Source organism: Balearica regulorum, chromosome Z (assembly GCF_011004875.1).
Source record: "Balearica regulorum gibbericeps isolate bBalReg1 chromosome Z, bBalReg1.pri, whole genome shotgun sequence".
Taxonomy (NCBI): Eukaryota; Metazoa; Chordata; class Aves; order Gruiformes; family Gruidae; genus Balearica; species Balearica regulorum.
Genome location: NC_046220.1, coordinates 61,099,743 through 61,117,390, shown reverse-complemented (window position 1 = coordinate 61,117,390; position 17,648 = coordinate 61,099,743). Strand labels below are relative to the sequence as shown.

The 17,648-nt window shown below is 43.0% G+C and overlaps 1 protein-coding gene and 1 long non-coding RNA gene across 8 annotated transcripts in view; one reads left to right on the top strand and one right to left on the bottom strand.

The window, feature by feature from the left end:
• LHFPL2 (LHFPL tetraspan subfamily member 2) overlaps positions 1-17,648 on the top strand; it is a 131,799-nt gene that overhangs the window by 108,771 nt on the left and 5,380 nt on the right. For 6 of the 7 annotated variants that reach the window (XM_075740563.1, XM_075740557.1, XM_075740556.1 and 3 more), the window contains one exon: positions 3,065-3,851. In XM_075740563.1, the coding sequence (XP_075596678.1) occupies positions 3,422-3,851 (430 nt within the window). In that variant the 5' untranslated portion in view covers positions 3,065-3,421. Of the gene's footprint in view, positions 1-2,783; positions 2,872-3,064; positions 3,852-17,648 lie in introns of those variants that run through there. The other variant, XM_075740560.1, reaches the window with a different exon arrangement.
• Positions 13,400-15,216, bottom strand: LOC142599532 (uncharacterized). The gene is made up of 2 exons (XR_012833099.1): positions 14,393-15,216; positions 13,400-13,792 (listed from the first exon to the last, which is right to left on the bottom strand). It is a non-coding gene; the product is annotated as an uncharacterized LOC142599532 (long non-coding RNA).

Below are 17,648 nucleotides of genomic sequence, written 5' to 3'. Positions count from 1 at the left end.
CTAGCCTGAGTTTCTGTGAGCAAAAATGGAAGAAAAGGGGTGAGCAGAGTGCTGGAGGGAAGCTTCATGAAGTGCAGTTATTTAACAGTCTGTAGCTGGAAAGGCTTTGGTGTGTAGCACAAACATGCTGTTGGAGCTGTGTAAGAATTGGTTAGGTTCATTTGGAAACTTAAGGTGAGGTGTCTTGGAAGGAAAAGGTTAACTGCACAATTATGACTGAACTGTAACTTATCTCCCGTACTTCATGTGCAGTCTTTCCTTGCTTAGTCTCACAAAGAAGAAATGCTCCTGCCCCTCCTCTGGTCTATATGTTTCTGCCTGTCTGCTCATGAAAAGGAGTTGCAGGAGGGTGGCCCCTGCCCCTCGTTTGGTCTCAATCCATTCATATGTTTCTGTCCATCTGCTCACAAAAAGGAGTTGTAGGTGAGTGGCACTCCCATTTGAGGGCATCACTAGTGCAAGAATAAATTTATGCAGAAGTTCTCCCATGAATAAGGGTATGTTGCTCTGGATATGTGTTTTGTACCAGAATAAAGTACTCGTTACCTGGGAAAAGATGAATTGTGAAGGTTTAATTGGAAATCAAAGTATATTCTGTTGAACTGTAGTTATTGATGACATTTACTAACTTTTAGGTGCTGTGAAGTTTGCCTGTGTTGCAAAACAGGGAAGTATACGTTTCACTGAATTCCTAAGATTTGACTCAGCCTCCATATCATCTTTAGACAGGCTATTTTGCTTATGCAGTGACTTCTCTAGAGATGCTGTGTTTTAAAATGTTGTTGCAATTTATTCTTGCACTTGTATTTCAAATGGAAAAGAACCCCATGGTTTGGTTTTTTTCTTCTGATTCTAATACAGCATCCCACATTTGTTATCAGTGCCATGTTTTTATGGCTGCCAGTGTTCATCTGACATTTCCACCTACTTAAGTAAATATGAACTTTGTTCTCATCTATGTTCAATAAACAGTATTTTATGTTCAGTAGGTACAGAGTAATCAGTAACAGCTATGATGGGTGTTCAACTCTTACTGCACCTCAATTAAAATCCTGGCATTACAAAGATGAGGAGTTCACATGGGTGTGGTGCTTGCACAGAAATATGGATTTTAGAGCTTTTTGGAACTTTTCTTAAAAAACAAAGACATTTTCTACTAAATTCTCTTTAGTTGTGCAGATGACATCAGGAAAATGTAGGTTTGTAGTGGACTTTTCCTACATTCCAGTTGTTATTTAAAGTAGAAATACTGAGAGAACTAATTTTTTTTTGGCAGGCTGATACTTCAGCTCTCTGTTATTACACAGGGTGTATTCCAGTCATCAGTATGTCAGGTTGCTTGAAAACTTCATGCTTCCCCCCCAAAAAAATGGAAAATGAGCTGAACTGTTATCTCAGTATGGCTAAAGCACAACTAAATAGGTTTTGCCTTTTTTTAAGGCAGTGCTGTAATGTTGACCTAAGGGATTCAAAATTCAGTTGTTGGCACAGCAACTTAAGTCTATGTATCTGCTAGTACCAGAGGTGTCTGCAGATCTAGATGAGAAAGAGTAATGTGGATAAAATCTTGCAGATGATTAACTATGACCAGTATAGGAGGGAGTAGAAATTGCTGGATTAAAGTCTGAATGTGTTGAAGTTGTGGGGGTGTGTTTCATTTTGCATTCAGTGGGACTAGGATTCAACCACTGAGCTCAAAACTCCTGAGACATGAAATACCAACCACATGACAAAGCTAAAAAAAAAAAAAAAAAAAAAAAAAAAAAAAAAAAGAGGATGTCTGTTTTTCTGGCATCTGCTGACCCCTTTGTGTTTGGCAGCAGCGCAGCAGCGAGGTCCAGATCTGGTTCTCAACTCTCTTGCCTCCAGTTCAGTGTTGGTATTTTGTTTTTTGTGAAGAAAACTTGGAAGTGCTACATTCTCATCACGGAGAGGGTAATGTGAGGGCATTTCCTGCTACCTCCCCTTGCTTTCAAGTGACACAGAGGCATGTGCGATGACCCGTTTGTTATTTTAAGGCCAATATTTGGATATGAGTTGGAAGTATAGCGATCTCTGATTGCCTCTTGTACTAAGATAACTGTAATTCTGGGAATGTCATCAGCTACTCTTGAAAGGCAGCATAAAGGCCTGGGGGAAGCCCTGGGGATCATTTTGCTGCAGTCCCAGTGTGCACGGGACTGTTGATGGGGGAAACTGAGAGGAGTCAGGAAGCTCAAGGCTGACTGGCAACCCCCCTCACCAGAGCTCTTGGCCACTTCGCAGCAACTGGTACATTTTTCTGCAGATTCCTGTTTACAGTGGCCTAAGTCATCAGAGGCTGCCAGTGTTGGCATCAGTTCAAGATGAGGTGTGTGACATACCTGCAGGCAGATAGCTTTTCTGAAACACTGGTACAAAGCTGGGTACAGACCTGGGGAAGCACTGCTTCTGCAAAACCTGGGCTTCAAAGGGATGGGCAGTGTCACCACATTGCAGGGTGGGCTGTTCCCAGCTGCAATCCTGTTCATCTCGTCTCGAGGCCAAGGTTGGCTTAGCTGCAGTCAGCAGAAGCCCAAAAGGTTGGAACAAGGTTCCTTCATTGCTCCTTGCACCCAGGTGCCTGTGGCACGTGGCGCTGTACCGAGCTCCCTTCCCAAAGGCACGCTGTGCTACCTCCCCAAAATGAAGGCAGGAACTGCACGTCTGTGAAACTGCTTAAACGTGTACGAACATTTTGCTGGGTAACTGCCAGTAACCTTGGTTAATTTCGACCAGAGGAGGATGACGGGGGCGTGGTGATAGGAGTGGGTGGGACTGCTGGGTGTTAGAGACCTTTGCTTGCAAAGTGCTTGACAAACACCCTCAATAGGATGGGGCAGAGTAGATACTGTAAGTACTGCCGGGCGGGAGCTTAATCACTCCCCTGGGACAAAGCCATGATGTTTCCAGCAGGCTCTGTTTCACCGGCCCTTGTTAGGGCTTTTGCATGTTGATGTGGTTCTGCACAAGATCTTGGCTTGTTGCGGGGGTGGAAATGAAGACTTTTTTCTCACTGCTGATGTGTTGTCTCTTTCTCTTGTAGGTGTGTGATGTCAAACAGTGGGCAGTCCTTGCAGTCTCCCCCGCCAGCCTGCAGTGTCATGTGCCAGTATGAATATTAAGAAAGAAAAGCATACTTCAGAGCGCAGCATCCCAGAAAGAAAAAAGGAGGAACTAAACGGAAAGAACAAATGACTGCACTGCTTGCAAAACTTGGGGCTGTTCACTTTTTCTCCTGAGAAATTTCATCTTGGCCTTTGTGAGAGAGCTGAAAGAGCAGACAGAGCAGCCACCCTGATTATCTTAGGGTCCTTTTTTTCTTTCTTAATTTAATTTTTCCCCCCTTGTGCCTGGATTTTAAGACTGTCAGCTGCACTGATCACAAGCGCTGGACATCAATATGTGTCATGTCATTGTAACGTGTCGGTCGATGCTATGGACTCTCCTGAGTATTGTCGTGGCTTTTGCAGAGCTTATTGCTTTCATGAGCGCAGACTGGCTGATTGGCAAAGCAAAGCCTTCAAACTCCGAAGATGTGGACAACAGAACAGGGGGATCGCAGGAGCCTTACCATCCAACGCTGGGCATCTATGGGCGCTGCACCAGAATCTCCCACACGCAGCTTTCTAGACGAGACACGCTTTGTGGTCCTTATGCCGAAAACTTCAATGAGATTGCCAGTGGGTTCTGGCAGGCAACCGCTATTTTTCTAGCCGTGGGAATCATGATTCTCTGTGCTGTGGCGTTTGTGTCTGTCTTTACTATGTGTGTGCAGAGTATTATGAAGAAAAGCATTTTTAATGTCTGTGGGCTGCTACAAGGGATTGCAGGTATGTGTACTTTGACAGCAACTAAAGATGTTAATTTGGGGCCATTCAGCTGAAGAAATAGAGCAATTCTGTCCTGTCTACAGACTGCATTAGGCAGACCCAAAGCAGTTCTATATGCTGGTGTTTATTCAAACACAACTGAAATTTATAGCTACACAGCATGTAATACATTGACATTGGCAGCAGAATTGCAGCCTGTTGTGTGCCAAAATGAACTGACCAGTGTTGCTTTTGTTTGCTGTTCAGTTTTTTCATCTGTTTGAATTTCTTTCAGTAACAAAAACTTCTCCCCTTTGTTACCAGCAGAGAGCAAAGTTAATACTCACTCACGTTAAGGCAGTCTATCTCCCTCTCACTACTTCAGTAATTTTTCCGTGGACTGGACTGAAGGCAGTTCTCAGTGTCTCGGAGGCTTCATGACTGTGGTGAGAGCAAATACCACCCCGAGGACATGAACAGCCTGCAGTCGCACACGCCATTCCCCAGCTGTTCATGCTAAGCAGCCTTCTTCAAGGCTGTGAGTTTGACAAGTGATATCTTATGATAAACCCTTCCTTTAGCCAGCTTACTGTTCAGCTGCAGTTACACAGCCCAGTGAGCTTATCTATTCACTGTCTCAAGTATCAGCTGTGCTTTGCCTGAAAAGATGAATTGGTTCTAGAGATTTGGTGTTTCTCCTTAAACCCATGGATTTTACAGAGATTAAATAACTGTTAGTAAACTGACACTGGACAGCCCTAGTTAGACAAGTATTTGGCTTTCTGTACTTGCCAGCAAGCTGTGGGGAGAACCTGTCCCATATGCAGGTTTTCATCTTTTGTGCTGTGCGCGTGTGGTCATCTGGAGGAGGACAGTAGTCTTCTGCCCTACCTCTGGCAGCCCTCAGAGACCTGTGAGGAGGGAGGGAATGAGTAGGGCCATCTCCTCTTTCCCTCTTGGTGGTGCTCTTAAGCAGATGTTTTCAATTCAAAAAATGTTTTTGTTACAAAAAAATTGGGAAGTTTTAACTTGTTTCCTTGAAGAGTGAATCTGGCTTCTTGCCTCCACTGAGGTGACCAAACATATCTGTAGTGGCTGTACCTTGACAGGAGGTGTAATAATAGGTGTTCAAACCTTTATGAAGCTGGTTGGTTTCATTTGCTTGGTTGAGACCTAAATGAATCTTATTCTACATACACATGGGGAAGTGGGCAAAAACTTAATTTGTTGCCTGCTGCAGCCTTCCAGAGCCAGCAGTATGAGCCAGGGACAAGCTGACGCTGGCCCCTGAAGCACTAGCCTGGTGGCTCTCACCACCTCCACTTCATGCAGCTTCGGTATAAAAGCATACTGCTTATTTCATGTCATCCACAATGTAAGGGTTGTGCTTCTGGGGCAGAATTAGATCCCTAAGTTGGCTCAAGATGCTTCTGTTCACATGATGGCATACAATTAGCAGATGAATGTACTTTAGATAAAAATTACAGGTTTTGCTGTAGCCACTCCCAGTTTGCAGAATTTGCCAGAACCAGTGCAACAAGGAAGCAGCTCTGCAGTGCAGATTAAGCCGGGGGAAGGTATTAGCTCCTTGCTTTCTTAACCTGTATTTCAGAAATAATCCATGAAACGTGTTTTTCAGCAGATGACATTACTTCTTTTCTGTTCGAGGGGTATTTGTACGTGAGAGATTGGTTAGCAGCGTAAGTAGGTATTTGGCACGTCAGACTTGGGGCTGTTGAGAAGATTACTTACAACTCTGATACCATCTCAAAATATCTAGTCTAACATCAAGATTAGCAGGAAGTAGGTTCTTGTATCTTGGAATACTGTTCTGGGGACCACGTATTTGTGAGAAAATATGTGCAGTTTTATGTTTTTTAATCAAACCGGCTGTACCTGTAATGTGACTTGTGGCCTCATGAATTGAACAACATGGTCAACAAAGCATTTCTTACATGTTAGAGAGTAGATCAGTCCTTTATGAGCTGTACTGAGGATAGAAGCACTTCCTTTCTTATAATTCAGATAAATGACACAGCATGAAACTGGATAACAGAAAGGTCACAATACTGAAACTGTTGATGTAAGTACGTCTGCCAGTATTTGCAGCAAGGCGTCTTGTGGCTAGCAACTCGTTTTCTCAAGATTAGTTTTATTGGGTCCGCTGCTACTTTTGTGCCAGTAGCATTGCAGCATCTGCTTACTTAGTTGAAATTATTTTCCTTATGACTTATCACAGCTGTTAATTTCAACTTTCTCAATTCCTGAGTTTTGGAAAATGCTTAAGCAAGTTGTTCATAAGGACAGTTGTCAGCATGGTTAATCCATACAGGGATTATGATAGCTAGACCAATGGCCTGACCAGAGAACAAGATACAACCCTGTCTTAATGGTCTTAAGTGTAAGATCATTCTTCAAATGTGAACAATTATGTTTTTAATAAGCATAGGAGAAGAATTCACAAAATCACTTTGTTTATCAGCCTATATCAGTCCAATATTTGCAAGTATGTAAAACATCTCATTTTCAAAGACGAGAAGCACCCATGGTAGTGTCATCTACAGGAACTCAGGATCTTGCAGACTTAATCTCATTTAAAATCTCTATATCTTTGCAGTGGAGATTTAATATAATTAAAAACATACAACAAGTTAATTTATTCCTGGAATTCATCATGAAAAAACAGTAACAGACACTGGATATATCTTTTCAGTCTAGCAACATTGGTTGTGACCTGGATGATGCCTATGGTGAAATTACAGAACAGAAAGCTATGTCTCTTCTGTTACAACCCTTGGACAAATATGCAAACTCTCATTTAGGTCAATGGGAAGGAGCCATATACACATCTCTCCATAGACGTTTGGGGTTTTTTTGTGGCAGAAAATTAGAAATACGAAGTCATAAAGGAAGAAAATATGGCTCTCATTTAAACTCCTCTATTTCCTTTGTTATACAGCAAGACCTTCTACCTGTTATTTTCAGACTGCAGTGCCTTTCATTCTGGAGCTGTAGAGAGTAATCAGTGGCCCTGTTTTTGGAGATGTTTGAGGATCATTTCATCTGGAAAAGCAACTTTTCTCTGCAATACAGACTGCAAAGAACACAGCCATGTAATTAAATAGATAATTACTACCCAGCAGCAAGAAGACCAGGCAGACTTTCATTTGAATGTCTTTTTGGGGAAAGTATTCTATTTTTACAGTCTGTGAATCACTTGAAATGCAGAGGCTAGAAGAGGCAGCATGCTATTATATGGTAGCTGATAAGAACCAATTCAAAATAATTATCTAGTTAAAGCAAGTAAATAATTAATTGGTGATCCCTTACTGACATACCTTGGTACGCATATAGGATAGCTGCATATGTGCTTACAAGCCTTATTTGGGCTTGGGTATTTCACTTTGATGCTAAGTAATGTAATTTAAATATAACCTGGCCTCAAAGGGGGGGGGAGCTTAAGGCAAGCCTAAACCAGGGTCAGCTTCCATCTCTGACACAGTTTCCTTAATGAAGTTCATAATTACCAACTTTTCTTGGCTTTTTTTTTTCTTTTCTTTAAAACCTCTAAGGGCACAGCTGTGCAGAGCAGGCCCTTGGCATCATGGCTGGGTGGACAGGGCCTTCCCCACAGCGAGCAGCTGCCTGACTTGCAGGTGAGCCACAACACGCCAGCGACACCCTGACCACGCACCAGGAGGCGGAAGCTAAACTAGCAGCATATATATTATCTCAACCGCAAAACCTGAGCAGGCCCTGTGCTTCGTTGTGAGGAGCTACACCATCAGGTGCCTGGGAAGGCTTTGGGGAGAGCAGAGGAGAAAGGGTATGGGCATGTCAGGAAGCTGTCCGGGTTTGGGAGTTCAGTTTCTATTACTCCTGCTTTGCCATGCTGGAGTGGGGCTGCATTGGTTTTACTGGTAGGTTTACTGAAAGGGGTTAAAATAGCTCCTCTTCTCTCAAATCTTTCCAGAGTGCTGACGGCTTCATCTGGGAGCCTCTTGTGGGTCATCCCCTTCTCACTCTTCACAGTCCACTGTCTCCTAGCTCAAAATGAGTTTCTGACAGAAGCATGGAAAAAAAAAAAAAAAGGATGTAAAAATTGGGTTGCATCAGTCAGGAGACTGAGCTGCGTCCCAGCCATGTGCCAAGGAGCATCTCTGGTTTGGTCAGGAGAATGCATGGCTGCATTTTGCCATCGTGTGGCTTAGCAGGCTGAGCCACTGGCTGTTATGCCTTTAACAGATACATGTCCAGTCAGACGAAGCAGAAGTTTGTGTCTTCAAAGGCTGCTGCAGGTGGGCTGGGAGCATTAGGTTCCCCATGCCACTTTGTCAGAGTCTGTCTGCTTGGGCCCAGATGCTGCAGGTTTGGGCTTTGCTCCCTCACCTCAGTAGTTTCTCCTGCAGCATTACTGGGGTATGACTCGGGTTTTCCTTTCCAGGGTCCTACTTTAGTATTCTCTCATCACCCAGCGCTGAGGTTTCCTTACCATTTCACCTTACTTTATTCCTGCCTAGCATTTCCTCTTCTTACCCCTGCTTTGTTCTGGGAGGCTGTTTTTTTCCCCTGGCACTTGTCCTGCTCAGTCCCAAGCAGTGAAGTCTCTTCCACATTACTTTCTCTTTTCTGGTATCTCACAAGCTCTTCTGCATTCATTCTTCTGTCCTTTCCATGATTTCTTATGTTCTCCCTTTTATTACTGTTCATGTCTTCTGTTCCCTAGGCAATAGTTCTGTTCCAGCAGTGCAGCTTTACCCTCAAATGCAAGGAGACTTCTCCACAATTTTCTAAAATGAAGAGGTGAAACGCAGTTTGAAGCCAGCTGTGTCTGTAACAGTCTATCTTTGCTGCTGGGAGAGTTTGTTTTACATCTCTTGCACTAAGAAATAGTTCAGTGTGTTATACTTATTGGTCATCATTTCCATTTGGGAGGCTGGGTGATTAGGAAGATGGCTTGAGCAGAGCGTGATGGGAACCATCTGAAGGGGAAGAGTATCTGGAGCTGCTTGTGGGGGTGTATGAAGTAGGATCCAGCTGTGCAGGGTGGGCTTGTGGTGCCTGGGGCAGTATAGCTGCACACTCCTGGCTGCTGGAAAGTAAGGCAGCCATTGGGAGTTGTGGAGGAGGAAGCTGAGGAGAAAGCAGGAGGTCAGCCAGGACTTTCTTCAGAGAGGGGAGAAAATGCAGGAGAAGCAAGCTGCTGTAGAGGGGGCATGAGGCTGCTAGAGCTCTTTAATGCTCAAAGCATGACATGAAAGGTTATGATAGCTGCAGAGTAGTTTAGGATATTTAGTTGTAGGCAGCGGCATGCTGTAAAAAAGCATTATTTTGTCTCAGAAAGGGCCCAGCTGGCGAGCAAAGAAGACAGTGCCTTGTGAGCTCACATTGCTGCCTGCGTGTGACAGAAGCTGTTGCTTGGCCAGGGAGCCCAGGCAGTAGGAGAGCAGAGTGAGAGTGGTTTTGCCCTTGAAGGCTAGGAAGCTTCTTGTTTGTCTTTCTAAAATGCAGAGCATGCATTTTTCAAAAAGCATATTTCCTCTTGGATGCAGCTCAGAGTTTTTCTTTTCTTATGCCAGAATTCTGAATTCTTGGGGTGGGAAGAAAGAAAAAAGGGGGGTGGGGATTTCTAATGGAAATCCTGACAGTCTGAACTGCTTGTGCTGTCTGTGGTATAGTGCTTCCTGTAACCTATATGGCCAAATGCCAGCATGACATCTAATACACACTTGGCTGCTGAAAGTTCAAGTGAAGGGGACTGCTGTGTTGGAATATGCCTGGGAAGGAAAACTGAGTTCAAGTGCTAAATTGCTATTGAGCCTGAGGGAGACTATTAGTAACTTCAAAGAAACAAAGCGAAGATTTCAGTGTTTTGTTAGATTTGGTGGTTGGCTCATCTCCTGTGCTACCATGGTGGGCATGTGGGAACCAGTAGACACTCAGCAGATTGTAAATAGAATAGAAAAATAAACAAAAAACTCAGGTTTTCAGTGATCAAAATTGGCAGCTGATTTTCTCAGCAAGCATAAATCTCTTCCATCAAATGGTGGTGCATGACCTGTGAACCCACCCGAAATTCTCCTCTTCCTGCATCCCCCTTCACCTTTTCGTTCTCACTGAGCCTTAGTTCCTCTGCAGTTCCTCCCCTCAGCACCTCTGAGGTCTTTTTTTGTGTTGTGGGATCAGTATTAAGGAAACGTAATGTCATGAAAAAGATGGCCTGCAGCCCTTTTACCTCTTTGCTTAAGCCGCGGCAGGTTGTTGTTTCAGTCTCCCTTACAGAGCTGTGGTTGAGAAGTGGTGGTTTTCATGCCCTTTTTGCTGAGTCAGTGTAAGCGTTTGATGGTTTAGAAGGCATGGCACTCACTGGTCGAACAGCAGTTGAAAAGGTTATGGTGAGTGATGTGAAATGTACTGGGTGTTCTCTGCTTCTTTCATGGACGAAATAATTGACATGGCCTGATGTTTCCTTCCCCATCTAAGGAACCTCCTGAATTTACCATCCACAGTTGAGTTTCTCATTTAGCAGCTTCAAGCCTTTTATTGGGCTGTCCTAGATTAAAAACACTCAACGATTCATTGGCTTCTAAGGTAAAATGTGAGAGGTGACCAGCCCTCGTGTCTGTACCTGAACAGTGGCCCTACAAGTAGAGAGGTCTTTGGTTACCTCTGCATTGCTGAAAACTTGTAAACATTTGGCATTTCCCCTATAAGGTGCTTTATCTTGACTTAATTGCAGAGTTAGCATCCACTGCACAGGAGTCCCTGTAGTGTGGTGACATGACTCCACATGGCTAATGGCCAGCAAAGAGGCAGTGGTGCCATTTCAGGGCTTGGGACTGATCTTACTCTGAGTCTCCAGATTTCCTTCCCTTCCAACTAATGGGGACTCTCACCACCTGTATAAAAATTCTTAAAAGCTAATGGCAAATTTGCCTTCCACTCTCCTAAAACCAAGAGTCTGCAGGCTTATACTTTGTTACAGGTAATTCCAAGCAGTTAGATCATACCTATATCAAAAAACCCAAACCCTGAATCCCCCAAAAGATATTCTGCCAAAGCAACCCACATCAAGCTGATAAACTGACTGACTTTTCGCCTTTTCTTTGGATAGCAAAATACACTTGACAGTTGAGTCTCCCACCAGTAGCCCCCTGTATTCCTGTCCCTGTCTCTGGGCCCCAACATCAGTAATGCCATCAGAAGTTTGTATGTGTTTGCATAGGTTTGGTTATCAGTGAGCATCTTTGATTTGCTTAATAAATGGGAAAAGACACATAAGCAAATGGTGTAGTTAATTTACTGTTGAAAAGAGATGGGATCTTACCCTCATCCTCAGCTTGGGGAAGGCAGTGGTTAGGGACCTGCTTTTTCTTCTGGTAATTGCTTACCCTTATATGACCCTGAGACAATTTTAAAGGAAAAAAAAAGTATATCTGGCAGGTTTTGAGCCATCACTTGGTTATAGTTTTAAACAATTAATTCTCCTGCCTCAGCTTGGGTATCCCAGGTACACTGAAATCTGCATACAGCTGCAGTCCTCTGCAGTGACTGCAGGTATGGGGGTATGGACCTTGCCTTGGTGCACTGCCCACCAGCAATCCTCCCCACCCTCAACAGCCATGCTTCCAACTTAGCCCAAATCCCCTCTGCTTCTGCAAACCTGCATTGTGTAGTGTCCAGGTGGCTTTTTAAAACATTGATCTTCTAATTGTTACGAGTTTTTCTTTTGTTTGTTGTGCAGCGTTTCCAAGTGGGCCAGAGGCCATCCCCAAGGCACTATGGCTTGCAGAGTCTTCCCTTTCTTTTTGGGCAAAGACCTTCTTGCCTCTTGTTAGCTGCTTGCATTTGATGGGTCTGGCAGTCATCAGGGCAATGGAGAGCCACTGCAGAAGGCAGGTCTGGGGCCCTGTGCTGTGCAGGTACCTTAACCAGCGCTCCCTTCAGCATCTTGGCACTAGCCTGGCACACCCTTTTCCTACAGCCAGTGGGGCTTGCTGAGACCACCACATCAGCTGACCTGAGCCTGGCTTGTTAGCTCTCATTTGATTCAAATGAGATTACTGAATCATTTCATAGGGCTCAAGGGTTCTGTTATACAGCTGCTAAGTGGGAGGCCATCATTTCAGTTGTCTATCGGTGGATGAAGTGGTCAAAAGCACGCAAATGGCAACCTGGTAGTAGTATTCCTGCTGAGTAGGGGTTTGCCGGGGAAAGTTTGCAATGTGAAAGCCTCTTCAGGTTAAGCTAGCATAGTACATTTGTGCACATATTTTACATGTGAAATTGTTTGGGTATTCAGGTAGCATAATGACACATTTGGAAATATGAGCAATAAAGGCAGGGTTATTTTGCCTGGCTGGTGCAATGCCCTTGGGCTGAGCGTTAATCTCCTGTGGTTGCGCAGAAGATGAGAACGATTGGAATCACTGCCACTGAGGAAGTGACCCACCTGCACTGCCTGCGTGGTGTTGTGCAAGGCTAATCCCTCCCTGCCTTTACCCTTTTTTTTCTTCCTCTCTTAAAATGTTGTTGCTCAGTTGTGCTGCTCCTTGGGAGCCTGTTGCAGTGCCACCTCATTGATCACAGCTGCTTAATTTCCTGTTTGTTCAGCAGCATTTAAAAGCTTTTTTGCTATTTTGCTAGGAAATGAGAAGATAGTTTGAGGCTTTGCAATGGAAATTGGCTTTGTTAGTATATGCTGTTGTTTAATATGGCACAACAGCAGCTGCACAGGAGACTGTCAAAAGTAAGTAGCGTGCCTTCACTTAGCTAAACAAGCATCTGCCTAACCCCTGTCTTGAGGGTTGCTTCCAAGGTTGGAATGAAAAAGCTTTTACTCAGATCTGACCCCAGTACATAATGTGATGTACAAATGCTCGTAATGATAGATTGGGCTGTTGGTTTTTCACAATGTTAGGCTGGCAATGCTACTGCAGTGTATAAAAAACAGGAGGAGCAGCAATTCCTTGCTGCAGTTCCAGATCCTTAAAAGGGGAAAAGTTCTTGGTGCACAAAACGAAAAAGACTTCTCATATAGAAGAAGCATTACTGAACTGTCTTCAGAAACATTGCTGCACAGCAGGTACAGTCTGCTATATTTATGTTGATATTTCACAGTATGCTGTAGTGTTTTGCTCTGGTATCTAAGGAGAAAGGAGTTGCTTTTATATCATTTGAATACAGAAGGGATAATGTTTAATAGGTTGTTGGTGTTGTAATAAGGAAATACATTTTAGTCTAATAATCCCAATAAAATCTAAATCTCATCTAAATTCTGTATTTCTTAAAGCTTCCTTTTGAAAGCAGGTAAATAGGAATTGATAATAAAGTGTTACGTGGGCAAATTGCCTTCAGTGAAAGATGGGAAAATGTTCTCTGCTGACAGACTTATACCAAAGAGTTTTAGATGAGGTCTGTGGATAAAAAAAGTAATTTAAATAGCTTTCTGTTGTCATTCCTAGGCATGTGGCAGCATTGTGTAGCATTCTTTCAGACCTCTCTTTTAAGGAATCCTAAGAGGAAAGGTAACTGAGATCTGGCAACAACTAATAAAAAGGAAAATGTAATTATGAAAAATTATGTATTTATTTAAAGAAGTGAGGTAGATTTATTAAGAAGTAGGAGCAAGAGTATATGTACAGCAGAACCTGCACTCCCAGCAGTGCATCTGTGCTCAGAGAGGGGATTAAATCTAGAGCAGAGCAAGCCTGAGCTCTGTGGGCCTGTAGAGAAGCACAGTGGAAAACAGCTTGTAATGTTTTCAAAATTAATTTGTTCCTCCCAGCAGGGGAAGAAACAGCAATAATTCCACAGGTAGATTCTCTGTGAATTAAAACTCTCATTTACTGTATGTCAGCACAAAGAACTCAAAGGATCAGTTGCAAAAAACTTTTCTTCAGACAGCACTCTATTTTTCTTCTCTGTTCTTTCTCTTGAAGATTGGCTTCTCTTCAAAGACACTGGGACAAGAGCAAAAACTGATTTATTAAGAAAAAGAAATCTCTATCATTAGTATTTACTGTCCTCCTGCCAGATACGTTTCAAGGCAAACTGTTGACAGGAGATAACTGTTGCTTTATCAGATTATGCTGACATGAAATTATACAACAGAAAACTAAGCTTTGTACGTCAATGGCTAACAAAAGCTTAAGTAAGTGCTTTATTCTTAATTTACAGCATTAAATGGTTTAGAAAACCACACGATACAGATTAAATACAGAAGTAATATTTGAACGAGTCAAGTGTAAAAGTAACTGAATCAAATTCAAGAAACCTGAGAATTGTAATTGTTAATCAATCCAGAGAGCACCTTTTATACAAGTCTGTAGATCGTATTTGGAGCTGGTGGTGTGTTCCTGTGCGCTGTGAGTATAAATGAATGCCAGGGATAAGGCACTTGGCTCCCCTTTCCAGCCCGTTGTGACCTTCAGCCCGTGGTCTCCCGTGTTTCGTGCACTGGCAAGATACTTTGCCGCTGGCTCCCTGCAGCCTACCGAGCGCCCTCCTCCGCCTCCCCCCCCCCCGCCCCCGGGGACTCTTCAGAAAACAAAACCACACACCCCATGCTGCTTTGTGCTGTCCACAAGCAACTGAAAACCCATTTCTCTTCCTTCAACATTTTTCTTAAGACCTTCTTGTTGCAGAGGCTGTAAAAGAAAAACTTGGTAACTAGCAGACTATGGACTTCATTAAGCTATTGCTGGTATGGTGTTTGGAGTTACCTCAGTTGTGCCTTGCGCTCCATCTCTGTGTGCCTTGTCTGAAAAGCAGATTGTCGGCTATTGGAGGCAGGAACTGTGAGCAGAGCTGCCAGGCTCTGTGGTAATGCAAATAAATAACCCAAATGAAAGAGCTGCAGGCAGGCAAGCGCCAGGGACTGAGCAGCAGCTACAGAGAGGCAGGATTATAGGCAGTTAAGCTTAAACTTCTATCAATCAAAGCAGCAAAGAGATGTAAGGGGCCTGGCCAGGCTCTACCCTGTGGACACTGGTATGAGAAATCAGCACTGAAAATGTACCATGTTTTTTCCCTTTGTGGATCATCTCGCCACAGACTGGTTTTTGCTCAACTGCAGCTGCTTACATGTGTGTTAGATGTAGATCAAGGCTGCAATGTTAGCTGTAGAAACAGCCCTCTGGCTTTGTGTTGCATAAAATGGTTGTGCAGTGCTACACGGGTCAAAGGTGGAAAAGTGCAGAGACTGCCAAGCTATTCATATTGCATTTAATCGTTTCGCCTGTTTAAAAGCAGACCATGACTTTTCAAGCAGCATCACAACCTTTCCTGCCCTTGCTACCCCTGCTATATCTTACCTTGTTCTTTCCACATGGGTATTTTTCCCTCTGCATCCATGTTCCTAGGAGCAGAGAGGTGGTTCTTTTTGGGGGGGGAGTGTGTGTGTCTCTGGAAGCCACTACTCTGGTTACAGGTAGTCTGGACAGTTAAGTGCTTTGGATTGCTGGCTTCTGTTTTAGCCCATGGCTTGCTCTGTTGGTGGGTGGTAAAGCAGCTTCTATTTTGTTTAAACTGCAGGAGTCATTGAGATGAGCTCTGTAGCCTGTGACCGTCTCTGTTGTAGTTAATGGGAAGCAGGAGGCAAAGCTTGTCTTGATCTTTTTACTTGAGCACCCCTTTTTGGACAGGTGGGAAGAGTCAGGAAGGCATGTCTGCACCGTGAACAGCTCAGGCATTGCTCCAGGTATTGGAGCTTTGAGCTGAGTATGTGATGAGAAGTCTGTGCCTTTCTACTTGCTTTTGGTCAGTGTGAAATCCAAGGAGTGCTGTTTCTGTTGTGGGTATGTTGAATTTGATTAATTGAATCATCTATTCACTTTGCCTAACAAGGAGGAACCAGGTATTAATGAAATGAGAAATTATGATAAATATTAGTGATAATGTGAAGAGGTGCATGTCCTGAGAAGCTTTCTGTCTGCACTAAAATGGAGTAGTAGAAGGTAGGTTTGGTGGGGAAATTTTTTTTTTTTCTTCTAGTATGCTAGGCTAGTATAGGATTCACAAAGTTAGCTATCTGAAGGAAAAAGCAGGTGAGAGTCTGACCATATTCAAGTCCCTAGTTAAGACTTTTCAGCAAATTTTGTTTTGTTTGGTGAGAAAACAGCTGTAGTTTATCAAATTAAGGGCTGTAGTCACTATTTCTCCAGGAATTTTCTGTACTCTTAAAAAAAAAAAAGTTTTAATTCAGTAAATTCCTGATGGCTACGCTTGACAGCAGTGCTACAGCCTTTTGCAGGGGCTGAGTTCTGGGTAACGGCTTTTCAGCTTGGGGCATACATACCATGAACTAGTAGCTTTCAGGAGTTGTTCAGTGCTCTAGTTTTGGTAAAAAGAGATGGCTGTAGCTTCTTAGTACTGCTTGTGACTCAGCCATAAGCCAGGTTTGCTGTTAAGCACAGGCTCTCTAGGTTTGTGAGTGATGGAGTGGTAAACTTTAAAATGTTGGCAGCTGCTACATTTGCATTTCAGATCCAGCTTCTTAGTTCAGTGATGGTGGGTTTTAACTACCAAAGGGCTTGTGCTCATTCAGAGAAAATGGCAACTGGCTCACAGCAATGTACAGTCAGAAAAATACATAGTGTGGTCATGCCGGTTACGCAGAACAGGAAACTAGTGATGAACAGAGGAGAAGGAACTGCCGGTGTTTAGTCTGAAACGGCTGCAGGGCTCAGCAGGATGAAAGCACAGCTTATCCAGGTCTGTCCAAGATAAAGCAATACTTTATACTTAATGTAGTTTCGCCAATCAGCCAGGAAACACTGCATAAAATTTGTCATTGGTTCTTAAATGTAAGCAGTGATGAAATCCCTTCACAGAGATTAGTATCAGTCACTAATAGATTTTGCCGCCCCAGACAATAATGGCATTTAGTTCATTCATGTCCATGGTGTTTTGTCATCATTAGAAAAATGATGGAGCAAGGATTTTCTTTTGTGAAATGTGTGGCATTCATAGACATTAATTTTAGACAGTTGGATGATGGTTTTTGCATTTTGTGTATATTAACTGCTTACTAGCTAGGACCAAGCTTTTCTTTCTCAGTGAGGAAGTTTTCTTGCATCTGACTGAATTTTTGAAACAAACCATTAAGGAAATGTAAAGTCCTGCAGCATAGGCTAGTCTAACTGAATTGAAGAAGATGCAAAGTCTTTACAGCTGTTCTTGGGAATCTCTTAGTGTAGGGGAGAAAAGAGGACTGTTTTCTATGTTATTACTTGGTAGAAGTTTTGGGATTAGATGAAATCTAATGGATGAACCAACACCATACATAAAAAGCACAACTTTCAGCCCACTTCTGGAAGGTGACAGCACCTTTACCAGCTATTTTCATCAAAGTGCTAGGTTGAATAAAGGGCTTTACGGTGCAGGACAAATAAATTGGTAATATTTATGGGATCTGGAAGGCTGTATTCATTTTCTGTATTAACTGGTTGTGTTTAAGCAAAAACTATTTTTTATAATTCTTTCTGCTCTTCTAAGTAAAATTTTGAAGAAAATGCAAAGCAAAATTTTGATACCTATGATCTGTCTGGATGTTTAGATCGTTCCTACATATCTTGTAGGAGGGAGATCTATTTTTAACTCACTGTGATTTTTTTAGCAGGGCCCATAAGAGAGAACTGTAGCCACTAGCATAGTAGGCGTTCTGATTAAATCTCTCATCTTTGTACAAAGACATACCATGTAATGTGACTTTTAATTTCCTTAATGAATCCCTTCACTGCTTAGATAAAGACTGGTCCTCATAGGAGAGAAAACTATGGCTTTGAGAGACTATTGGACAGGCAAAACATCTAGTGT